Consider the following 26,586-nt stretch of genomic DNA (forward strand, 5'->3'; position numbering starts at 1 on the left):
TCACTGCCAGCCTTTTGAAGGATTAGATGCGCACGCATGCATGCAGGCACATGCTGGCAAGTGCCTGCATGCAGTTTGCTTTATGTGTCGGAATCTGCTCAACCAAACTCCACATTCCAGTCATTGCTTTCCCCTCTTCATCATGTGAGCACAGAATTACTAAATAGAGATCAATATGTGAAGAAGGGCTCTATCAGCATGATTCTGTGGCACCACCCAAGAAATCTTTTATAAAGAGAGCGATAACCAGCTATATAAAATTCACCAAGATGCTTACAATGGTGTCGTCTGTTTTCTTTGGGCTGTGAAGGGAATTTGACCTCACTGAATCATTTATTAATTGATCAGAAGGTCTCCGGTGGCTGACAACAAAACCAAAGATCCCATAAACCTACGCAAAAGTGACGTCAGACATGAATGACATGACATTTGAAGGAAAAATTAATTTGTATAATTTGATGGTGGTGGTGTGCATGGTGTTCTTTCAGAAATATCAGGTGACACAAGCTACTAACCAGTTTAAAACAGTTAGACGGGTATGTGCTGTGGATGAAGCATAAACAAGGCTACACAGTAAGGCTAACAGTAATTTAACAGGCTTTATTCACCGAGCTGTCAAAATGACACCTCAAGCAAATCTTGTTATGAATACAGCCCAGATAGTGGACATATTTGGCCCAATCTGGGCTACTTTTGGTACCTTCGCCTCATCAGAGAGCAATATGGCCGTAGCCAGACTGTCTTGAGTCAATTCCCCTTAGTCATGGCCAAATGTAGCCCAAAGAAATCTGTAGCCCAAAGATTTTCTTAGTACTTCATAAGAGTCACATTTTAAAACTTGATCCATGAAAGGTTAGACCATCAAGAAAATATGTTTCCAGCTCAGACATGTTAAAAATGCATGCAAGAAATTAAATGGCAAAAAGATATAAACCGCAGGGGAATTTTTTTTTGATTAAAGATCTAAAAGACATCTGAGGCCTCAAAGCCATCGAAACTAACATCCTGTTACATTTGGTTTGAAAGAGAGTTAAGCAAATGTCTTGTTGACACTTGGACATTGTTTCAAAAGTCCACATGTTGTAGTGTATGGCACATTTTAAAAATTATATATAGATTATTTTGCCATTTATAACCACTCACTGAACACTTGCTAGGTACCATGTGACTCTCTAATGAGCCAATCACATGGAAACAATTTTAGACACGTAGACATGGTTAAGATGACCTACTGAAGTTCAAACTGAACATCATAATGGAAAAGAAAAGAAAAGAAAAGTGATTTATGTGACTTTGAACGTGGCATGGTTGTTGGTGCCAGACAGGGTGGTCTGAATACTTCAGAAACTGCTGATTTACTAGAGTTTTCAAAAACCTTTACCTTTAGGGTTTACAAAGTATGTTTCGAAAAAGAGACAATATCCAGGGTGCAGCAGTTCCCTGACCTCTGGCGTCCCTTGTTGATGCCAGAGGTCAGAGGAGAAAGGCCAGCATGCCTCAGACTGAGGAAGGCAACAGTAACTCAAATAACCAATTGTTACAAGAAAAGTATGCAGAAGAGCATCTTAGTTTGCAAAAGAGCCCCCAGTATGGTCTTCTGCCACTCCTGTCACCTAAGAACAAGACACTAAGGCCACATTTGACAAATGTTCACCAAAATCTGACAATAGAAGAACATTTCTTCTGATGACTCTGAGAATTTCTGCTGTGAGCATTTAGATTGTAGGGTCAGACATGAAATCCTGCCTTATATCAATAGTTCAGATTAGTAGTGGTGGTATTTTGGGCCCTTAGCATCAAATGAGCGTTGTTTAAGAGTTACAGCGTATGTGACTATTTCTGCTGATCATGTCCATCACTTTAGGACTACATCTTCTGATGGCTTCTTCCAGTAGGATAACACACCATGTCACAAAGCTCTAATAATCTTTTTTCTGTTTTTTGTCTACATGATAAAGAGTACACTGTATTTAGATGACCTCCACAGTCACCAGATCTCAATCCAACAGACCACCTTTGGCTCATGGCGGAACAGGAGACTCTTACGTATGAACATTATGCATTATGAGTGAACAGCCGAGAAATCTGCAGCAACGGTGTGATGCTATCATGTGAGTATAAACCACATTCTTTGATGAATATTTCCAGAAGGTTGTTCAATCTGTGCAGTGAAGAATTAAAGTTGTTCTGAAGCCAAAAGCAGGTCAAATCCAGTACAAGTGGCCAGGGGCTATCTATAAGAAAAGGTTTTTTCTTGGGGGTCATGGCTTATTGTGCGTTGCAAGTTGGCCTTAGGCGGAAATTCAGAACTTATTGTTTCCACTAGCACAGGTGGCACAGTCCTAACCAATGTTACCTGCCAGAAAACTACATGTGAATTTGAATCTCCTGAAAGCAAAAGAAATATCCTCTCTCTTTGTTTTTTGAAGAAAGTTGCTGTTTTATTTGTGAGAGCTACAAAGGCTAGCTGTGACAAATGAGCCTAAAATCAATGTGGCAGGTGACCTGCAGCTGAAATATTAGAGCAGTGATTCTTGAGATAAGGGACAAAACATGTCCGGCAGATAAAACCCAATTATGTGGTTAAAAATATGCATAGAAGTGTTAACCCAACTGCCTAAAAGACAAACCAAGGCAATGTTTATACAACAAAACTATGATTTTGCATTTTTTATAAATATATATTTATTTTAAATGGTACAATACATTACCAGTACCTTAAAAATCCATTGTCCAGAAGCAGGTGTGATAATATTAAAATACAGAAAAAAAAATAAAAGTAATGTAAAATTAAACATGTTCTCGTCACTAAGTATATAAGTCAATACCTTATATAATATCAAAATATGCAATTGAAAATTTATTTTTAAATATTTTTTAAGTGATTAAAATCGTGTCCAGAGTTTGTGTCAACACCGTCAGATTTTTTTAAATGTACAAATAAATCAGGAATTATTGTGGGTAGCTTACACTCTGAGGACCCCTTTACCACTTCCTGTTTGATACACATGCCATGAGGTCACTGCTGTGATAATTTGTTTGTTTTTATTTCATTTATTGCACACCTTTCTGATAAAACTCTGTGTCACAACCATAGTGCGTCAACACCAAAGTCGATGTAATCCAAGGTTTAATTATTTTTTCTTGTAAAAACAGCCTCATTGAGGTAGATTGTTGAGGCCATAAGCAAATGATGAAAAACAAGATGGCTTCTGTCAGAAAAACATGTGTTATGAGAGAAGTAGGGTATTTTGTCAACACCATCAGATGTCAACACCATCAGAATTTTTGTCTGATGGTGTTGACCCTTTTTCTAATGCTGTTTTTACTAATATTTCAGTCATATTACTTCCTGTGTATTTTACTGATATTTCTGCTTCACAGATGTGTCAAATATTATCAAATTTGCCTTATCTTGAATCTAATTGTTTATGTATACATTATTAATCCTGTAGGAAAATGCTTAGTACTCTGCATTTAACCCATTCACTCAGTGATGCAGTGGGCAGCTACCAATCCAGGATAGCCTCCGTTCGTTGGATTTGAACGCCCAACCTTTCGATCATGTGGCATCTACTGAGCTAGCTGTGCCCCGAGAGCTGTTCTTTAAGTGATGATGTATGAATCCTGCTACCGGGCCCAAACTACTCTGTCATTTACTTTTAAATGTGGTATAATTACTTTGAAAACATATGTGCATAAACAATAGAATAGAGAAGCTGCTAATAGTCAAAATAGCTGAAACAACTTAATTTAAAATATATATTTCTGCATTTCTTTGTGTCTGACGGTGTTGACAAAAACCTTGCACTTCTCCAGCAAAAACATAAATTATTAAAAAATGTTACACCTGGGAGATTGTACCAAAACATGGTGAGACAGCCAAAACTTTGTGTAACAATTATATGTAAATATGTTTTTGAAAAATTAAAAAATATAATTTAGAAAATTAAAACCTGTTTTGTCCCTAATCTCAGGAATCACTGAGAGGTAAAATTGTGAATTAGTCCAGCTTTCAAACAGCAGGCAAACCAAATAGTATAAAGGTTTGGGTTAAAATATTCAGCTCATCACATGAGTTGAATTAAAAACCTATTTCTTATCGAGTGTAAGCCCCAAAGTGAACTCTCCTCTCTGAGTTATGTAGTACTTTTAAGAACTTCTTACTATAACCACTTTTGAAATGGTGACAAAACATTTTTAAATCATAAATAACTGAACAAACAGAGAAATGTGGCTGATTTAGAGACACAGTGGCAGAATCACTGCTTGCTAGAGCCTGAACAATTGCACAGCCACACTTGCCATTACTGAAGCAATGGTGTCTTTATTCTGTCAGAACAAAATCCCAGATTACAGAAGGAACGAGTTCAGGTACAGCACCTATCCTACAAAAGTAATCAGAAGTCAGACAGCAGTCTCTCTTTTCCCCCCCAGCTGTCCTTGTGAAGTGCTGATGGTCTCTCTCGACATCCTGTGCTCAACATTAAAAAGGGCGCCCTTTGCATTAGGCAGTGAGAGAGCCTACACAGCGGTGCCATTGTACTCCCAAATTGTGGAAAAACCACTTCCTCTGTTTTCAGTGTCTGCTGCAGTTCAGAGCAGTACTGCTGTCCTCTGCTACTGAGCTGATGTTGATGAGACTTGAGGCCCTTCAACTGCTTCCTCTGTCTTGGTCTTTGTTCATTAATCTCTAAGCACTAACTTGGACATTGTGCTGTAAATGGTCATAGCATGAGTGCAGAAGTGCAGGATGGAAAGTGCTGCCGATATGCAATGTTCCTTCTAATTTTTCATGTGTCTGAGCGAACACACACTTTTATCATAACTCTGGTTTTACGTGGCCCATCAACACAATTTAAAAACTGGTATAAAGGCCACACTTTTTCTGTCAATTGTTCCGTCTGTCCTGCTCACATCTCCAATGGTTGTACACCATTGGAGGTGGCTTCACTCCACATCAACCACGCCGCTTTGCTAGCGAAAACATTGGTGTCGGCACATAAGGACGCTGTCATTGCCTGTCAACAATGCTGATTAGCTGCGTATATACGAATGTGAATCGCATCATTGGCTGGACTATGGGATGAGGTGGCATCATTCTAATCCCATACTGGAGCAGCCAGTCACTTACTGACTAACACTACAAAATAGAATTGTTAATGTATTTATTTTAATTTCAATTCAGGTTAGATTTTTTTTGTGTGCGCAATGCAGATTTTCTGTGCGCAGAGACCGTGCCAGCAGTGCGCAGCTTAGAGGGAACGTTGCCGATATGTGGTTTTCTTTCCCCAATAAAGCAATAAATTATTATTATTTATTTATTTATTATTGGCAACACGGCAGTTAGCACTGTTGGATCACAGCAAGAAGGTGAGTTCAATTCCACCATCAGGCTAGGTTTGCATGTTCTTTTCGTGTTTGTGTTGGTTCTCCCCGGGTACTCTGGCTTCCTCCCAACATCAAAAGACATGCACTTTGTGGGGATAGATTAATTGAAAAACCTAATTTCCCTATAGGTGTGAATTGAGTGCGAATGGTCTGTCCCTGTGTGTTAGCCCTGCGACACACTGGCAAACTGTCCAGGGTGTACCCCGCCTCTCGCCCTATGACATCTGGGATAGGCTCCAGCACCCCCTGCGACCCTGAAAAGCGGAAGCGAATGGATCAATGATATATTTATTGATTTTAAAAGTACAGTTTTCCAATAGATGGTCAATTTTTCCCCCTTCAGACATGTGAAAGAGATGCAGATTTCTCTAAAACGTGCTACGCCTCGCTACTTTTTACTCATTTACACCATCAGCTGGTTGTGTGCTGGTTTACCAGCACACAACCAACTTCCACATTGGTTGTGTTACCGATATGCAAATTGGAGAGTGCCCTCTGTTGGACAAACCCTTTATAGATGAAGGGTGTTTGTCCCTGCTTCTGTTTACTTTAAAATTTTCATTTGGGAGGGGGGTCTACAAAACACTAACATTAAAGGCGTTCAAACACTGTACTCACCTTTTCTACATGCATTTGTTCACACCAAACGCATAATTTGCTGGACAAATTTGCTGCATTTATTGTTTGGATCAAGCGGTACTGGATATTCATTGACATTTTAGTAAACTGGTAAAAGAATCCTATTTCACCTCAGACACACAGCTAAATGTTGCTTATGGTCAGTCGGCTCTCTGAAATTATTTCTTTGCCGCCTCAGATTTGGTCCCAACTCTGCCAACAAGAGCTCAAACTGCTCCACTGACGTCTCAAAATATGTACGAATATGTACGAAAGCATCCGTGATACAGCTTTAAACCATGAAATGATGAACCCAGAATCTCTCTTTCTTCCTTTTTAAGATGAATGCTATGCAAAATCCAAACTCTTTAAGCGTGTATGTAGGTTACACGACAAATTTGAGCGCTTCAGAATTTCATGGGTTTTTTGGAGCGTGCTCTGTGCATAAAGGCCTTTAAGGCTTCAGAATGTTGCGTACACAAACCATTTGGCTATGTTACGTTGGCTGCATCTTTAAAATACAGTCTATACTGAGATTTCACGTTGAGCTCCATAATCAGTCTTCTGAGTCATTTTTAAATCTTTGTCAGAACCCCTAAGACTGTATCGTGCTGTGCAAACAAACCAAAGAAAAAAGCGAAGCTGTGTTCCAACCGTCTATTTGTTCGTAGGCAGTTTCACCCACAGATGCCTGGTATTATAGCATGAATCGCGCCACCAGGATTAGAATATAGAAAATATAATATAGAAATGTTATTTGTTTCATGTTGCCATGAATAGTTCAAGACTTTGAGGTGATACGCTGAGTTTTTTTGGGTTTTTTTGCCTGTAAGTTAGATTTTCTTTCCTTACAAAGCTGCAAAGAGGACAAAGTTAGCTTAGTACAGTTTAAAGAATGAAAATAGGGGGGTGGAGTTGGTCTGGCTGGATCAGAATGTAACAAGAGTCTTATTTATACACTCACTGCAACCCTGAACTTTTTAAGACTCAGCAGACAGAGGTGTATGCGAGACCCAGTCAAATTGGACGACTGGAAATTCTGGAAGGTCTGTGACCTTCCAGCTCCTCAGTGCAAACTCTGTGATGATGGATTGTGTGAACGTGTGAGCAGGCATCATGTATCCTACTCCTGCCTTTTGCATGCTCTATTCCAGTAGCTCCCCTCACCTAAACCAAACAGAGTGTTCTTCCCTGTGTCCAGCAATGAAAAGGTGTCTGACATTAATGCACAACAGTGGAAAATAATTTGATAAAGTCAAAATTCACTGTGCGATTTAAGGATGGTGCTGTCCTGAGAGCATTCACCCAAATAATTGCCTTAGAAAATTTTAAAAAATCCTAGATTTTATTTAGCGGGCAGAAAGCAGGATACCTTCCCAACCATCCCACTGACATCAGCAGTGTTGGTAGGCAGGACGACGGTGTTGAACTGTTTGGCCCAGCAAGACGTTTCCATTTCTATCTGTCAACAGCAAGTTACAGAGAGTACCTGGAAAAATTTACACAGGTACACCAAGCACCTGTGATTTATGATTATTTATAATCCTGAGGTAGTAAACGAAGCATTAAATTCTGCTTTAAACCTGCTCAGCCAAAGCCTCTGACAGCAGACGGATGGCCTTGGATTTGACTTGTGCTTTGGCCGACGCAGCCTGAGTTTTTGAGGATTTAAATGTCCTTTCCCAACGTCCCTCTCGGTTTGATGTCAGCGCCCTTGTTTGACTTATCTTATGTCTATGAGTCGTGAGATTGTCATGCGGTGTTGTAACGCAGTCTGCGGGCGTGTAATTAGATGCTTGGTGGATTCAGTGTAATGACAGCTTAAGTTAACAAGACCTTCAATTACATTACGGAAAACTCCTAGTTAAACTGTTTATTTAAATCATTAAAAAAACTCAAAAATGTAACTTGCTTGGGACCCTCTGTGATGTTTATGGTTGCTTCCTGTGTCCAGCACATTGGTTCTCTTCCTGTACTACCTGTAGTCTCTCCACCTACACAGGAAGTAGAGCGCACATAGTCAGATAATCCTGAAATCATCCCTGAAGCTGGCTGCTGCAGTTTTCATAACCTCTAGGATTTGCCTTTGATTGTGTCATTAGACCTCCCGGGTTATATGTGCGCATCTAACTTGCATTCGCATAGACTCTCTGACACAAACTCCTATGTCTTTGATTTCATAACATGTGCATCGAATTCTCCTACTCAATCATCTGATGCCTGGTTAATGCTGTGGATGAAGATTCCCTTTCCTTAAAAAGCAGTAAGGCGGCAGATCACGCCTCCCCATCATCGTGTTATTTTACACACCAGACACCCTGAATACTTTCTTCTTGGTGTCTGGTATATGCTTTTTCTGATATTTTCTGGAATTTTACACCATAACTGGACTGGAAAGACGTGAAGGATCAGCATTCATGAGGAGATAGTTCATGAGCAAGACAAGAAGCTGGTGCCCCCTGCTGGCTAAACCACAAGACTGCACTGAATTTAGGGCTGGAAACAGTATAATTACAGGAAATTATAAATAAATCAGTACTTATATAATCTTTTTTACTCTGTTTGAGCACTCTCTTAATACCACTTTAAATCTAACATTCACACTCTAATAGGGCAACTCAGGGTTTAGCCTTTTGTCCATGGATACTTCAACAAGCTGGGGATTGAACCACCAACCTTCCTAACAGTAGGCAACCTGCACTCAATCTTAATGGAGTTAGTGATTACTGTAAATCCATATTAAAGCAAGGGCAATGTGCAGCTTATTGTTTATGTTCCTTAAATGGATCCAACATCCTTTAAATACAGCACTGCGTTTATTTCCGGTGCCAGTACAGTAAATACCAGTTCACTGAGCAGAGGGTCAGGGTTTGTCATACAAGTACAATCTCTTTAAGGCTTTATATTTTTTGAACTCATTCCAGTTTGGGAATGAGGAAGTTCAGTCCCTGTGGGAACAGAGGTAACACAGATGTGGTTAATTTGATGTGGATGACGAAGCAACTGGCGGGAAGATCTGAGCTTGGTGGATAAAAGGAATTACTGGCTATAAAATCTGGTGAAAGCGGCCCATCCCTTTCAATCACCCAAGCCAGCTGCTGTGGCGCAAACAGCACCACGGTGTTCATGGAGAGGATCATTGCTGCTGGGCTGGAGCCAACCTGGGCACAGTTCACTGGGAATTCTGCAGAGCGGGAGGAGATACAGCAACGCTCAGTTCAGGTACAGCGCTGTGAGAAAGTTTTTGCATCTTTCTGAAACAGATCGGATACTGTCAGGGGTAGACATTTGTTCAAACACAAGTAAGAGAACAGATGTTGAAGAGAGGTTAAACATTAAATCAGCTTATCTGATCTTTCACACACTGGGATAAGAATACAGAAGTATATCATGCTTTATCTGACATCACAGACACTGAAGTAAAGAATGCATCATTATATCATGCTTGTCAAACATCTCAGACACTGAGGTAAGGAATGCATCATGTTTTCCTTTAACAATAGACTTGGTTAGGTGATTCTTCAACAATAGGCTTGGTTATGTGAAAATATATGAACACACAAAATATAAGGCATACTTGGTTAGAATATAAGGCACACTTGATTATATTGTATTATAGAGATTTGGTTATAATGTATAATGTAGAAAATCTCTAACAGATACTAATTACACAAAGATAATCCAAGTAAATAAAAAAATGCAGTTTTCAAATTATAATTTAGTGAGGGGGAAAAACGTACTTGTGTGAAAATTAATTGCCCCTAAAGCTGATAATTGGTTGGGCCAACCCTGGCAGCAAGAACTGCAATCAAACATTTGTGACAATCGAGGAGTTTGTCACAAACTCTTTGCAGAATTGTTGTAATTCAGACACACTGGAGGGTTTTTCAGCCACAGCAGGTCACTCCAAACCCTTCATTTTGTTTTTTTAAACCATTCAGAGGTGGACTTACTTCATCGTCCTGCTGCATAACCTGCTGAAGTGAGTTTCAGGGCATGAACTGATGGTCAGGATTTTGGGGCAGAGAGCAGAATTCATGGTTGCATCAATTACAGCAAGTCATCCTGAAGCAGCAAATCAGCCACAGACCCTCACACCACCACCATGTTTGTGTGTTAGTGTGATGAATTTCATTTTCGTCTATGGAGAATGAGACCTGCAGTTCTTTAGATGTTGTTCTAGGTTTTGTTCTGACCTCCTGGATGAGTCATTGATGCGCTCTGGGAGTAATTTTGCTCAGCGAGCCTCTTGGAAGCTTTACCGCTGTTTCAAGTTTTCACGATAATGACTCTCACTGTGGTTCACTGAAGTCACAAACTCATTTCTGTGGACTGAAAGATATCAATGACTTTGTCTCTCATCTGTTTCTTTAGATTGTGGCATGATGTGTTGTTTTAGCCTACCTCACTTTGTCAGACAGGCTTTATTTGAGTGATTTCTTGATTCAGCTGGTCTGGTACCAATCAGGCTTGGGTGTCACTAAAGAATTTGAACTCAGCTTTCCCAAAAAAAAAAGTGGTTAATCACATTTAATTCATCATTTTACAAGAAAAAAATCCCCCAACTAAGTAGAAAGCAGGAAGGGGATAAATCAGTTTTCACAGCACTGTATCTATCAGTATTTACATTTCCAGTCATGTATCTGTTTGTACTATAGCCCTAATGAGGCAAAGAACAGTGATCAGTTCAGTTTCAGTTTTCAGTTTTATTTGTCATATGCAAGTTAGCACAGGGTCAACATCGCAATGAAATGTATTTGACGAGCAGAAGACAGTCACTCAGCAGAATGGTACAGTAGAAGAAAAAATAAATAAAAATAAAAAATAAATAGAAAAATAGAAAAGAGCAAAATATTAATAAGATGTAGTAAAAGAAAAAAATAGATTTCCAGTTAACTGACTAAATATAAGTATATATAAATATATGTACACACTAGTGATTAAGTGATTAAAAAGGTGATGCTTAACGCCTCTGCCCATTCTAAATATGGGTGGGGGCTGTCACACCTTTGCAGCGTTGGTTACTGATCCTGCTCACCTCTTTGACACAGGAGACACTAACTTTGAAACTTTATTCATATGAATACAAACGAAACCAAAAGAAATAGCAGGTTCTTTCACATACATTTTACTGAATGAGGTTATCAATCTACCAACTGACAAGCTGCTTAGACTATCTTTTAGCTAGCACTGACATGATGCTCATTAGATATTTTTACCTTTAAATCAGCAACACCAAACAGACACCATGTCTTCAACATTATTATTATTATTATTACTATTGTTTTTAAATACAATCAGATAAATGTTAATATTATAGGAGAACATGAAAGCCCAAGAATCAGTAGTCAGGGGTCATGCCCTTTTTCTTTTTTCTAGTTTTTTTTCCTTCTTCTGGTAAAATATATAACAGAATAAACCGCAGACAGGACCACTGCTGCCCTCTACAGGTTGTTTGCACTGATTTGTTGTGAATAGCTTTAATCGTCAAACGTCATGCAGCACTGAGCAGGGAACATGCTGCTGGTGCATGATGGGTGTAGAAAGCCTGCTGTTTCCTGTCCCATAGGGTCTAAAACAGGCAATATATGAGTTTACTATTATAGTTAGATGACATGCTCACAGACCTGGAGTTCAAGAAGCTTCAACAATGAAGTCAGAAACCTTTTCAGCAGAATAGATTTCACATATAATAATAATAATAATAATAATAATGGATTGGATTTATATAGCGCTTTTCAAGGCACCCAAAGCGCTTTACAATACCACTATTCATTCTCTCTCACATTCACACACTGGTGGAGGCAAACTACAGTTGTAGCCACAGCTGCCCTGGGGCAGACTGACAGAAGTGAGGCTGCCATATCGCGCCATCGGCCCCTCTGGCCAACACCAGTAGGCAAGTAGGGTAAAGTGTCTTGCCCAAGGACACAACGACCAGGACAGAGAGCCCAGGGATCGAACCGGCAACCTTCCGGTTACAGATGCGATTCCCAACCCCCTATATGAACATTGATCCTAACAGGTTCATTGTTATTGTTATTATTATTATTATTATTAATATTATTGTCTAAATAAGAAGTGCAAAGAAACTCTACTTGAAAGCCAAATCATCACATTGATAAGAAAATCTGTTCCATGTGTTTACTATGCTGCCGTCCACCTTTAACCTCTAAATACTCACTTATGTTGATAGTTAGCACTCAGACATGTGCTGGAAGTATTGTGGTATGAGTTAGTTTGTTGCTGTGTGCAGGTTGTATGGATCCTTGAGAAAGCACAGGGTGATACGAGTTTGGGTATTTCTGTTTTTATTTCAAGGATTGTAAATGTGGTTTGTTAGACATAATATTGAACATGTTGAGAAGATTTTCAGATTGAAAGAGTAAGACGGCTGCAGGTATTTCTCATACAATGACAATGTTTTTGATTCAGCAAAGTAAAGTCTGAAAGAGCCCTTTACAGTTAGTCTGTGTGACAATAAATGACAACATAAGCAGACTTTAATACCTTCACAGGGATTATGCAGACAAAAAAAGCCATTAAGAGAAGCTGACTAACCTCTTTTATTGCAACTTAGCACATATTTATGATGAGTTACATTAAAGGTCATATAGTGCAAAGCATGCATTTAATTCCTGCAATTTTCAGGTGCACAAGAGATCTGCATGCAGAGTCACTATCTGCGCGGGTCTGCGCTTCTGCTCATTATGTACTAAACACAAAGTGATGCTGGGCAGATGAACACCCACATTTAAAGGTGAAAATTTAGGTGAAAGTTGTATTGCGCTGCCTACAGGATTTTGACGTCTCTGGAGTGAGGCTGCAGTATTCTGAGGCTGACAATGAATCTGATAGCTCTTCTAAACCAGGGGTAAAACAGAACATAAATCACAGGGTTCACACAAGCATTTATTAGCATGATCCAACACACCATGGCGTACGAAGGCAAGCTCAGAAAGGTGTCCACACCTGCAAGGGAAGGATAATAATAAGGGCAGAAGCACATTACAAACACAGCTATCAAAATCCCGAGTGTCCTGGCTGCCTTCAGCTCTGATTTTTTAGCAGCTGGAGCTGCTCTCACAGCTGCCTGCGACTGAATGGCACGCACCTGAGAAACAGCAACCACAAACACCCTCATGTACAGAACAAACATTACGCCACAGGGGCCAAGAAATGACAAAAAGAAATCTACTGTTCCTGAAGTTCGGCTGATGAACACAACACACTCCCCGTGACAGGAGCTGAACCTGTCTGGCCACCCTATGTGCTCCATGAGAATGCAGCCATTGTAGAGAAGAGAGCAGGCCCAGCAGACACAGACTGAAAGCTTCACTCTGTTCACTGTGATCTTTGAGGAATAGAGCAGAGGGTCACAGATGGCTATATAGCGATCTACAGATATGAGCACCATGCTGCCCAGAGAGACAGAGATAAGGCAGTAAGACAAATAAGGACTGAGAGCACACATCAGCCTCCCTAGCAGCCAGCACGTCTCGATGTAGCGCAGGCCCTCGATGGGCATCACCAGCAACCCCACCAGCAGGTCGGACATGGCCAGGGACAGGAGCAGGGCGTTGGTCGGGGTGTGGAGCTGCTTGAAGTGGGAGATGGAGACGACCACAAGCAGGTTGAGCACCACAGTAAGCAGTGAGACTGAAGCCAGCAGAGTGTAGAGAAGAGCGGCCTGGGAGGTGGGTCGCAGCAGCCGCCTGCAGGAGGAGTTGAGGTTAGGGAAGCAGAGGGGAGGACCTCCAGTGCCGTCCATCGGGGAGAAAGGGAAGACCTGCAACTGTGCTCGAGAATCTTCATTTATCTTCTTCAAACACACACCGTCATTTTTTTCTTTTTCTTTTTTTAAACATGAATGATGAGACTTCTTGTCTTTGTTTTCATCACCTCTCCTTCTTCCTCAACCTCAACTCCTATATATATTCAGCTGGGATTTAATTTAGTTGAGCTTTGAGAAAAGTTTCAGAAATGTGCTATTAACCAGTTACTTTGTATATTAATATTAATCTATAAGTGGTCCTTCCGAAACCTTTCGCACCTTGGAATTCGACTGGGTTGATACTGATATAACAATGAAAAACACCAGAATGTTCCAAAACTGTAATTGGAGCTGTGATGTTAATTCCAGAGTAGCTTTGCCGGATGATTCTAGAGTAGTTCACAATTTAAAAAAGACCTAATTTGTATGATGCTGGGCCTTGGTGCTGCCCTTCAGCCCAAGACAACTCTCTCTTTAGGGTCAACCTGTCCTTAAAGCGACTGGTCTTCTTCTGATTGGCTTCCCCTAGCAATCAATATGTTTCAATTAGGATGTTGCAGGGGAGAATGCTGTGCTCAATGCTAGAGATGGACATATCTGCTCTAATGGACTTGATATAGATCTTTGATGATCTGAAACATGTAAGTGAGACAAATATGCAAAAAATAAGAACTCAGGAAGCGGGTAAAAACCTTTTATGGCACTGAATGTGCTGCAGATCAGGAAGGTTGGACTTGATGGTCCTCTCGACTGAGTGGACCACCCCCCTAGGAGCCAAGAGGTCTGATCGGGTGCAGTTTGGTACTCCCTCTAAGAGTCCTCTCTATAGAGCAAATGTAGAAATTCCAAAGTCCCCTCTAACACAAGCAGAAGTTTAAAGTCACTGATGCAGTAGAGGTGTTGATGGGCTTTCTTCACCAGGGTGTTAACAGAGTATAGGACCATTTCATCTCCTGGGAGATGTAGCAGATTTTCCTTTTCTGGACTTTGGTGCAAAGTTTTCCATGTTCCAGGAGGCTGTAATATATTGACTTATTCTGTTTTACAGCAGGAATTTTGAACTTAGATTTTACTTTAATTCATTTCAGCTGCAGTGCGCACAAAGTAAAAGGAGTCCAGCAGGTTATTTGGGAGCATTCATCTCAGTTGATGATGCACTAGCTATAGGAACAGAATAATATGAACACCGTGAATTGCATTCATATGCAACACCACATACTGTGGATCAGTGAAACACAAATTGGGGGTGTTTGTTTATTATTTAGGTATCTGTGTTATCTGTCATGTAGAGAAATCATTTTTTCTTTGCTCTTGTAGAAATAAGCAGCACTTCAGCATTTTTATGCCTACAGATAAAAATGACTCAGTCACAGGTCTGGACTGATATTTGCTGAAATGGTATTTGCCTTGATTTATCCATTAAATCCAACATTTGAATTTTTTCTCTCCCCTGACTCATACACCAAACATTGGTGTATTAAATTCTTATCTTCTCTTTCACGGGGGATAGAGTGCCTCGTATTAGTTAGGCACACAGATGGGAATTCTCTATTACTTCAGTTTAGATTTGTCTGTATTTTTGAGCCACTGTCGAGCTGCTGAGTTTCACAGACCTGCTTCATGCAGACACCAGGAAGTGGCTTTCTTTGTTGCAAGTCTGCAGGTAGCAATCTGGATGTGTGATGTTCTACGAACGAACTTTGGTGTCGCTTTTTCCCTCCATTTCTTGAGGGGACGGTGTATTTCACAGTTTGTTTTCACGTTTATTTAAATGAAACGTGGCAGAGACAAAGACCACTGCAGATCAGTTATTGTTTAAAAACACAGCTGGAAGGACAAGTACATAAAAGCTCCAGTGAAATGCTGAATGACAGTGAGAATAATTAATCAGCATTTGCCACTGCAGAGGGTAAAACACACATAGTTTATCTGAAAAGGCCCGCTGATCAGCCTGTTTAAAATCATGCATGCATTTATTATATTGCATCACAGTAATCTAGCATTTACTATTATTGCATTCACAGCATGTGGCTTCACGTATGTGATATTTTTGTACAACTTGTGGTTATATTTTGCAGTAAACTATGCAGTTTTTAAAAATGTGAGTATTCTGGTAGTGACAGAATTCATCAAGATGGACTTTAGATTATATAGCTTATAGTCATTTGAATGATTTGTAGCTTAGTATTTGCATGTGTATTATTTCCCCAATAGACGCAAGTGTGGTGAACATTGTTTGATCGTGAGGCCACTGTGAAGGATCTCTGTGGAGCAGTGGCATAGTTGTTTTTGATTATTCTTTTAAGAAAAGACTAATGACTGGTTTGTTTTACTGCTGCCTACAGGATCTTGACATCTCTGGAGTGAGGCTGCAGTATTCTGAGGGTGACAATGAGTCTGATAGCTCTTCTAAACCAGGGGTAGAACAGAGCATAAATCACAGGGTTCACACAAGAATTTGTCAGCATTATCCACGAGAATAGAGCGTAATAAGGTAAGCTCATAGAGGTGTCGTCACCTGCAAAGGAAGGATAATAATAAGGGCAGAAGCACATTAGAAACACAGCTATCAAAATCCCGAGTGTCCTGGCTGCCTTCAGCTCTGATTTTTTAGCAGCTGGAGCTGCTCTCACAGCTGCCTGCGACCGAATGATACGTACCTGAGAAACAGCAACCACAAAGACCCTCATGTACAGAACAAACATTAAGGCACATGGGCCGAGAAATGAGAAAAAGAGATCTATTGTACCCAAAGCGCGGCTGATGAACACCACACACTCCCCGTGACAGGAGCTGAACCTGTCTGGCCACCCTATGTGCTCCATGAGAATGCAGCCATTGTAGAGAAGAGAGCAGGCCCAGCAGACACAGACTGAAAGCTTCACTCTGTTCACTGTGATCTTTGAGGAATAGAGCAGAGGGTCACAGATGGCTATATAGCGATCTACAGATATGAGCACCATGCTGCCCAGAGAGACAGAGATAAGGCAGTAAGACAAATAAGGACTGAGAGCACACATCAGCCTCCCCAGCAGCCAGCACGTCTCGATGTAGTACAGGCCCTCGATGGGCATCACCAGCAACCCCACCAGCAGGTCAGACACAGCCAGGGAAAGGAGCAGGGTGTTGGTCGAGGTGTTAAGCTGTCTGAAGTGGGAGATGGAGATGACGACAAGCAGGTTGAGCACCACAGTGAGCAGGGAGATGGAGGCCAGCAGAGTGTAGAGAACAACGGTCTGGGAGGTGGGTCGCAGCAGCCGCCTGCAGGAGGAGTTGAGGTTGGGGAAGCAGAGGGGAGGACCTCCAGAGCTATCCATCGGAGAGGAGCGGTCCATGCATGTGCATGCAGTCAAAGGGAAGAGGTTGAACTATTTACCAGGTTGTCCCTTTATCCTCTTCTAACACCACCCTGTAATTTTTACAGGGACCCAACAAGAGTGATGTAACTCCCCTGACTGAGCATCATCATCTTCAATCTCATCTTCATCCCCTCTGTTTTCTCTGTTGTCGTTACAGTTACAGTACACTTTCAAATAAACTGTACTTTACAAACACTTTAAAAGTTAAATTGTTTATGAGCTGTAGGTTAACAGCTCATAAACTGTTAAACTGGAGCATTTTACTCCAGGCAAAAATGCTCTAAAAGTTTAACAGGGACTTTCATCACTGTCTTAGAAGTTGCAGCTTTAAACACTAATGGGTCATTAAAGCCCTTTAGTGTTTCACTTAACTGTCTGAAAAGACAGTTATGAACAGGATATAAGAAGCACTTCAAAGTACACTTGTTATCCTGGTTAGCCAGGACTCAAAAGCAAATATTGACACCATTGCTTCTGAAGCCACTATTACTACATCTTTTTGAGCAGTTTGAACTAATGAGTGTTAATTGGTGACTTCAACAGAATTTTATTACATTTTGGGGAGCCTAATCTAACCAGACCAGTGGCTAGCTTCTCATTTACTGTAAAGATGGCAGAGTGGGCTCAGGCTATTCTCCCAGCTATATGTCAGGTGGTGTTTTTAGTAATGTGAAGTTACTACTCACTGAAGAACAGTGTGAGACTGCACGCTTAGATCCTATATTATTCCAACAATCATTCACTGACTGAAAACAATTTCGGTCTGAGACCTCCTCCTACACAATCAAGAGCGCAGCAGCCAAAACTGGCACACAGTTACATCTTAGGCCTCTGATGGTTCTTATCTATATCACATATTGCCAAGCAACCACCTACTGACCAAAATTATCCATTTGTACCACTCATGCATTTATAACACCTTATAAAACACTTTTCTGCATTTGTGTCTATATACACAAATGCAGTCATACTACACCTATATATATGTAGTATGATGTCATCACTTTACCTACCTAACAACAGACTAAAGCAAGATTTATATAATACAGCAGGACAAGTAATACCAGGGACCCACAATAATAGGATTGTAATACAATCAACCCCATATTTGTTTTCTATTTATGCATTTAGGAAATAAAATCTGTGATTTTCCCTCTTTTGAATTCTTAGTTGTTATGTATATTTGTTAGACTTGGAAGTTTCAGGTCATCATATAAATTTTAAGATTTTTTATATTAAACAAAGATAATCTTGAATTAATACAAGTTCAGCAAATTCAGCAAGTTTGACAGTTACCAAGCTTGCTAGGGTGATTAATTATAATAACATTTATTCCGTGAGGGCTCTTTCACAAGTGCCTAATGTGCGTGTTTCTACCTACCTACAGTATAGATAGATACACACAAATGATTATAATTAATCACTTTTTTCATTTGTTCAAGAAGCTATATCAAAAAACCCAGAAACCTTAGTAGAATAGATTTCACATATTAACATTGATCCACATATTATTATTATTACTACTACTACTACTACTACTACTACTACTACCACTAATAATAATAATAATAATAATAATAATAATAATAATAATAATAATAATAATAATAATAATAATAATAATAATAATAATATTGTCTAAATAAGAAGTGCAAAGAAACTCCACTAAAAAGCCAAATCATCACATTGGTAAGAAAATCTGTTCCATGTGTTTACTATGCTGCCGTCCACCTTTAACCTCTAAATACTCACTTACGTTGATAGTTAGCACTCAGACATGTGCTGGAAGTATTGTGGTATGAGTTAGTTTGTTGCTGTGTGCAGGTTGTATGGATCCTTGAGAAAGCACAGGGTGATACGAGTTTGGGTATTTCTGTTTTTATTTCAAGGATTGTAAATGTGGTTTGTTAGACATAATATTGAACATGTTGAGAAGATTTTCAGATTGAAAGAGTAAGACGGCTGCAGGTATTTCTCATACAATGACAATGTTTTTGATTCAGCAAAGTAAAGTCTGAAAGAGCCCTTTACAGTTAGTCTGTGTGACAATAAATGACAACAACATAAGCAGACTTTAATACCTTCACAGAGATTATGAATTAAAAAAAAAGCCATTAACAGGAATCAAACTGACTAACCTCTTTTATTGCAACTTAGCACATATTTATGAGGAGTTATATTAAAGATTGGTGCATGCATTTAATTCCTGCAATTTTCAGGTGCACAGGAGATCTGCATGCAGGGCCACTACCTGCGCGGGTCTGCGCTGCTGCTCATTATGTACTGAACAAAAGGTGATGCTGGGCAGATGAACACCCACATTTAATAATTTTTTAATTTTCATGGTAAATTTTCACCTTTAAGTTGTATTGTACTGTCTACATGATTTTGACATCTCTGGAGTGAGGCTGCAGTATTCTGAGGGTGAAGATGAATTTGATAGCTCTTCTAAACCAGGGGTAAAACAGAACATAAATCACAGGGTTTACACAAGCATTTATTAGCATGATCCAAAACAGCACAGCGTAATAAGGCAAGCGTGTAGAGGTGTCCACACCTGTAAAGGAAGGATAATAATAAGGGCAGAAGCACATTACAAACACAGCTATCAAAATCCCGAGTGTCCTGGCTGCCTTCAGCTCTGATTTTTTAGCAGCTGGAGCTGCTCTCACAGCTGCCTGCGACTGAATGGCACGCACCTGAGAAACAGCAACCACAAACACCCTCATGTACATAACAAACATTACAGCAAAGGGGGCAACACATGACAAAAAGAGATCTACTGTGCCTGTAGTGTAGCTGATGAACACAACACACTCCCCGTGACAGGAGCTGAACCTGTCTGGCCACCCTATGTGCTCCATGAGAATGCAGCCATTGTAGAGAAGAGAGCAGGCCCAGCAGACACAGACTGAAAGCTTCACTCTGTTCACTGTGATCTTTGAGGAATAGAGCAGAGGGTCACAGATGGCTATATAGCGATCTATAGATATGAGCACCATGCTGTCCAGAGAAAAAGAGAGGAGGCAGTAAGACAAATAAGGACTGAGAGCACACATCAGCCTCCCCAGCAGCCAGCACGTCTCGATGTAGCGCAGGCCCTCGATGGGCATCACCAGCAACCCCAAAAGCAGGTCGGACACGGCCAGGGACAGGAGCAGGGCATTGGTTGGGGTGTGGAGCTGCTTGAAGTGGGAGATGGAGACGACCACAAGCAGGTTGAGCACCACAGTAAGCAGTGAGACTGAAGCCAGCAGAGTGTAGAGAAGAGTGGCCTGGGAGGTGGGTCGCAGCAGCCGCCTGCAGGAGGAGTTGAGGTTAGGGAAGCAGAGGGGAGGACCCCCAGTGCCGTCCATCATAGAGAAAGGGAAGACCTGCAACTGTGCTCGAGAATCTTCATTTATCTTCTTCAAACACCCCCCACCTTTTTTTTTAAACATCCTATGAATGATGAAACTTATTGTCTTAAACTTCATCACCTTTCCTTCTTCCTCTGTATAAATTCAGCTGGGATTTATATTAGTTGAGCCTTGAAAAAGTTTCACAACTGTAGTGTGTTGTACTCCCGAAGCCTTTCACAACTTGGACTTTGACCCATTGGGTTTATGCTGATATAATAATGGTAAATGGCCTGCATTTGTATAGCGCTTTTCTAGTCCTTAAGGACCCCAAAGCACTTTACACTACATTCAGTCATTCACCCATTCACACACACATTCACACACTGGCGATAGCAAGCTACATTGTAGCCACAGCTGCCCTGGGGCGCACTGACAGAGGCGAGGCTGCCGGACACAGGCGCCACCGGGCCCTCTGACCACCACCAGTAGGTAAACATGGGGTTAGTATCTTGCCCAAGGATATTTAGCATGCAGCCAGGAGGCAGCCTGGGATCAAACCACCGACCTTCTGATTAGTGGCTGACCTGCTCCAGCCACCGCATTATAATGAAAAACACTAGAATGCTCCAAACCTGTAATTGGAGCTGTGATGTTGATGTTGATTGATTGAATATGTTGAATTCTCCCAATTCTTTGAATCTTTGGGCTGAAGGAAGGACAATACTCGGTGTATAAATGCTCAATCAACAAATCATTTATTTCCATACAATTCAACAGTCAGAGCATTACAACGTCCGGACGGGAGAGATGCTACCAGAGGGTCAGGCACATGTCTCAAAATGGTGACGGGTTGCTCAGCTTTTTATAGTCTCTAGTGGCCCCCAGCTAGTCGTAAAAGCCAAAACATCACATTTTTTCTCTGTTACAGCGCCTAAGTTATGACCTCGGCAGTTGTTTCTCTGCTTTCTGTAAGGTGGGGGTGTGGAATGTGGTCTATCTATCTCCCCTGTCTTTAGACACAGAGTCTCCTGCTTACAACCTTCTCTTCATGATTCAACAATTAAGCATGTCAAGAAAACAGTGTAACACATTCCCAGCAGATCAAGGATACAGAGTGATGCACATTTATCTAATGAACTAATATGTGAATATGTTCTGTTAACTCAAAAGTATAATGAGAACTAAACTACATACAGCTCACACACTCTATATTAAAGGGTATAATGTGATCTACAGCAGTATTCTAATTCAACTACTCTGATTACATATATAAGGTAACATATAATAACAGAATAATCTAATAGTAAACATGGGGTTAGTATCTTGCCCAAGGATATTTAGCATGCAGCCAGGAGGCAGCCTGGGATCAAACCACCGACCTTCTGATTAGTGGCTGACCTGCTCCAGCCACCGCATTATAATGAAAAACACTAGAATGCTCCAAACCTGTAATTGGAGCTGTGATGTTGATTTTACACTAGCTTTGCATGATTATTGCAGAGTAGCTCTGCATAGCTGACGGTTAAAAAATACCTAATTTTTATCATGCTGGGCCATGCAGATGGGTCTGCTGGGCTTAAAGCTAGAGAATGAAATATCTGCTCTAATGGACTTTATATAGATCTTTGATTATCTGAAACATTGTAAGTGTGACAAATATGCAAAAAAAAGGGACCCAGCAAGGGGGCAAAAGCTTCTTCACAGCACTGAATGTGCTGCAGATCAGGAGGACCTCTTGACTGAGTGGAACACCCTCCTAAGAGCTAAGAGGTCAGATCAGGTGCAGCTCGGTACTCCCACTAAGAATCCTCTCTATAGAGCAAGTGTAGAAGTTCCTGAAGTCTTTCAATCCACTGATGCAATGAAGTCTTGATGGGCTTTCTTCACCAAGAGTGAATTGTTATCCTTTACGCTTACTTCCTATTTAACTGAGAACATCTTAATCGCAACCATCATCATATATAACTATTTCTCAAGACTGTGGAATTTTAGAATGAACAAAGTTACGAACCTGGAGAAAGCCAAAAAAAAGTGGTCTCTAGGAATATTAAAATTTGACTGCTCATCAGTGTGTTGTTTTGATACAAATCGCATATTACCCTTAATCCCTTTTTGTGCCACTTATCGAACATACTGCGAGACATTCCTGGAACAAAGTCTTTGTTTCTCAGTAAAGGAGTCAAGAATGAAGTGTAATCTTCTCGACCCAACCTTTTACGCATTTCCCCCCAGACCCTTATTGATTGGGTTATTCTTAATCCCCATTTGTAATATTGTTTTTTTGTCACAGACAACTAAGCTCCAAAGGGAATAAGGTAAAGTGGACCAAGAGTCTAGGTGAGAGTGAGAATTTAGATAAGCATATAGCCACTTCCATAAGACATGGCAATGACATGCCCAATTACAGGGAGTGCAGAATTATTAGGCAAATGAGTATTTTGTCCACATCATCCTCTTCATGCATGTTGTCTTACTCCAAGCTGTATAGGCTCAAAAGCCTACTACCAATTAAGCATATTAGGTGATGTGCATCTCTGTAATGAGAAGGGGTGTGGTCTAATGACATCAACACCCACCCTCAGGTGCGTGTGCATAATTATTAGGCAACTTCCTTTCCTTTGGCAAAATGGGTCAAAAGAAGGACTTGACAGGCTCAGAAAAGTCAAAAATAGTGAGATATCTTGCAGAGGGATGCAGCAGTCTCAAAATTGCAAAGCTTCTGAAGAGTGATCATCGAACAATCAAGCGTTTCATTCAAAATAGTCAACAGGGTAACAAGAAGCGTGTGGAAAAACCAAGGCGCAAAATAACTGCCCATGAACTGAGAAAAGTCAAGCGTGCAGCTGCCAAGATGCCACTTGCCACCAGTTTGGCCATATTTCAGAGCTGCAACATCACTGGAGTGCCCAAAAGCACAAGGTGTGCAATACTCAGAGACATGGCCAAGGTAAGAAAGGCTGAAAGACGACCACCACTGAACAAGACACACAAGCTGAAACGTTAAGACTGGGCCAAGAAATATCTCAAGACTGATTTTTCTAAGGTTTTATGGACTGATGAAATGAGAGTGAGTCTTGATGGGCCAGGTGGATGGGCCCGTGGCTGGATTGGTAAAGGGCAGAGAGCTCCAGTCCGACTCAGACGCCAGCAAGGTGGAGGTGGAGTACTGGTTTGGGCTGGTATCATCAAAGATGAGCTTGTGGGGCCTTTTCGGGTTGAGGATGGAGTCAAGCTCAACTCCCAGTCCTACTGCCAGTTTCTGGAAGACACCTTCTTCAAGCAGTGGTACAGGAAGAAGTCTGCATCCTTCAAGAAAAACATGATTTTCATGCAGGACAATGCTCCATCACACGCTTCCAAGTACTCCACAGCGTGGCTGGCAAGAAAGGGTATAAAAGAAGAAAAACTAATGACATGGCCACCTTGTTCACCTGATCTGAACCCCATTGAGAACCTGTGGTCCATCATCAAATGTGAGATTTACAAGGAGGGAAAACAGTACACCTCTCTGAACAGTGTCTGGGAGGCTGTGGTTGCTGCTGCACGCAATGTTGATGGTGAACAGATCAAAACACTGACAGAATCCATGGATGGCAGGCTTTTGAGTGTCCTTGCAAAGAAAGGTGGCTATATTGGTTGCTGATTTGTTTTTGTTTTGTTTTTGAATGTCAGAAATGTATATTTGTGAATGTGGAGGTGTTATATTGGTTTCACTGGTAAAAATAAATAATTGAAATGGGTATATATTTGTTTTTTGTTAAGTTGCCTAATAATTATGCCCAGTAATAGTCACCTGCACACACAGATATCCCCCTAAAATAGCTAAAACTAAAAACAAACTAAAAACTACTTCCAAAAACATTCAGCTTTGATATTAATGAGTTTTTTGGGTTCATTGAGAACATGGTTGTTGTTCAATAATATAATTATTCCTCAAAAATACAACTTGGCTAATAATTCTGCACTCCCTGTATGAAAAATTTAATTTAGTAAGCCTAAGCCTCCCCTATCTATAGGCAGTAGTAAAGTTCCAATCCTTAATCTAGGTTTCTTGCCACGCCAGATAAATTTTGAAAAGGCTTTTTCTATATCACAAGAAACTTTCTGGGTGATCAGTAAAGGTAGCATTTGTAGGGGATATAATAAACGCGGGAGAACACTCATTTTTATTAAGTTCACACGCCCCATAAGAGAAAGCGGCAATTTTTGCCATCTATCGAAATCTTTTTTGATTTTTATTATAACTGGTGATAAGTTCAGTTTCCATAAATCTTTAAGAACTGGTGGAATGTTTAGCCCAAGGTATGTAAAGCCGCTGGGGGACCATTGAAAGGGATTAGAAATATCTGGCAAAGAGTTAATCTGATCACCCAGCAGCATGACTTCTGATTTCCCAAAATTAATTCTGTAAGCAGAGAATGAGCTGAACTCATGTATAGTAGACATAATAGCTGGTGTTGATTGTTCTGGTTTTGATAAGAACAGCAAAATATCATCAGCATACAATGCTATCTTATGATTTGTTCCACCCACTGTTATACGATGCACATCTTGGTGCTGGTGAATGGCCTCAGCTAGAGGTTCAAGTGCTAATGCAGGAGAGGGGACAGGGGACAGCCTTGCCTCGTACCTCTTTGCAGTGGAAACGCTGATGCTTGTACACCATTAGTTATTACACAAGCTTCTGGAAGTTTGTAGATAGTTTTAATCCATGCAATAAAACCCTCACCTAAGCCAAATCTTTCTAACACATTAAATAAATATGTCCACTCGATTCTGTCAAATGCCTTTTCGGCATCTAAAGATATACCATAGGCTTTATAACGCTGAATTCTAGAGATGAATGCAGTGCGTTTTATTCAGAGTGAGTGACAACAATCCAACAATAATCCCCTTTGTGCTCCCAACTCCCGTGCAGTGTCCATTCCTCCGTGCTCCACGTCTTGAGTCTGCTGCCCTCCTGTGCTCCACTTTCCTCCTGGGGAAAACAACAGAGGCAGCCATTAGTACAATCCCACGGTCGCGGCAAAGTCACACTAACTATAGCTGGAAAACTGATGGGTAGTAACGCGTATTATCCAGCTTTGAGGAGCTCTCAGCTACACTCCTATGTAACTCCGCTGACGAGCCTGATCAGCTGCAGGTGTGTGTAATTCTCCTCCACAGGTGTGGCCAGGCGGTGAAGCCGGTGACGGCTGAAGTGGCCCCTCAGACCCTCCAGCGGAGACAGACACGTGACCGGTATGGAGACCTCTGGCCAAGGGAATGCTGACTATGACTGTACAGGGCACACAGCCGGCTCATGATGCTGCAGCTCGGCCTGTGCAGTCCTCTGCTGGCAGACTGAGCTTCTCTGAGCATTCAGCAGAGGATGGAAGTGGCAGTGTTGCCGGCTGAGTTACAGGCCATGCTGCCATGGGCTGAGCTACAGTCTGGACAGCTATGGGCTGAGCTACAGGCTGTGCAGCTAACTGTGCTACAGGCTGGGCAGCTTACTGTGCTATAGCTACAGGCTCGGCAGCTGACTGAGCTTCAAGCTGGGCAGATGACCGAGTTACAGCTACAGGCTGTGCTGATGGAGAAACTAATAATGGCACAGCAACCGCAACAATTTCCAGGAACCCAGAGCTAGCTGAGGCCTCCAGTTCAGTCACTGTGGAAGCCCTGGAGTGAGGAAATGTCTTGTGGCTGTCAGGCTTAGCTAAACATAGCTCAGGTATCGGGCTCTCCAATACCGGGCACTTCAACACATCAGCAGCCACGAACTCTCAAGTTCTCAAGTTCTTTAACATTAGTAAAGTCAGGAGCTTTTTCCTCCAGGCTCTTCTCCTCAGCCAGTACTTACCTGCCTTCTCTTTTCCATCTTAGCCCTCTCTCCACCTCTGCAAGCCTCTTCTTCTTTGCCTGTACTCTTATCCTTTCCTCCTCATCTCTTTTCTTCCTTTCTTCCTCCTGAATTTTAACAGTCACAGGGAGGGAATTTGCAAAATTAGCAGAGCCAATTTTACTCACCATAGCGTCTTGGGCTGCTGGAGTGGTTAGCAGGGTGGAGGCTGCCATAGGTGGAGCAGATGGCTGAACTTCAAATGGCTTAGCCGATGGA

The 26,586-nt window shown here is 41.2% G+C and overlaps 3 protein-coding genes across 3 annotated transcripts; all 3 read right to left on the bottom strand.

The window, feature by feature from the left end:
• Positions 1 to 12,802: 12,802 nt before the first annotated feature.
• Positions 12,803 to 13,780, bottom strand: LOC308394294 (trace amine-associated receptor 13c-like; the record flags this gene model as incomplete). Its single annotated transcript, XM_080878550.1, has 1 exon — positions 12,803 to 13,780. One exon carries the CDS (start codon positions 13,778 to 13,780, stop codon positions 12,803 to 12,805), a length of 978 nt encoding a protein of 325 aa, XP_080734676.1.
• Positions 13,781 to 16,122: 2,342 nt separating this feature from the next.
• On the bottom strand, positions 16,123 to 17,109 carry LOC308393870 (trace amine-associated receptor 13c-like; the record flags this gene model as incomplete). Its single annotated transcript, XM_080877890.1, has 1 exon — positions 16,123 to 17,109. The coding sequence occupies exon 1, from the start codon at positions 17,098 to 17,100 to the stop codon at positions 16,123 to 16,125; it is 978 nt and encodes a 325-aa protein (XP_080734016.1). The 5' UTR covers positions 17,101 to 17,109.
• A 2,411-nt stretch (positions 17,110 to 19,520) lies between these two features.
• Positions 19,521 to 20,498, bottom strand: LOC308394510 (trace amine-associated receptor 13c-like; the record flags this gene model as incomplete). Its single annotated transcript, XM_080878865.1, has 1 exon — positions 19,521 to 20,498. One exon carries the CDS (start codon positions 20,496 to 20,498, stop codon positions 19,521 to 19,523), a length of 978 nt encoding a protein of 325 aa, XP_080734991.1.
• Positions 20,499 to 26,586: the final 6,088 nt, after the last annotated feature.

This window comes from Rhamphochromis sp. 'chilingali' (genome assembly GCF_963969265.1).
Source record: "Rhamphochromis sp. 'chilingali' genome assembly, chromosome: 3".
NCBI classification, from domain to species: domain Eukaryota; kingdom Metazoa; phylum Chordata; class Actinopteri; order Cichliformes; family Cichlidae; genus Rhamphochromis; species Rhamphochromis sp. 'chilingali'.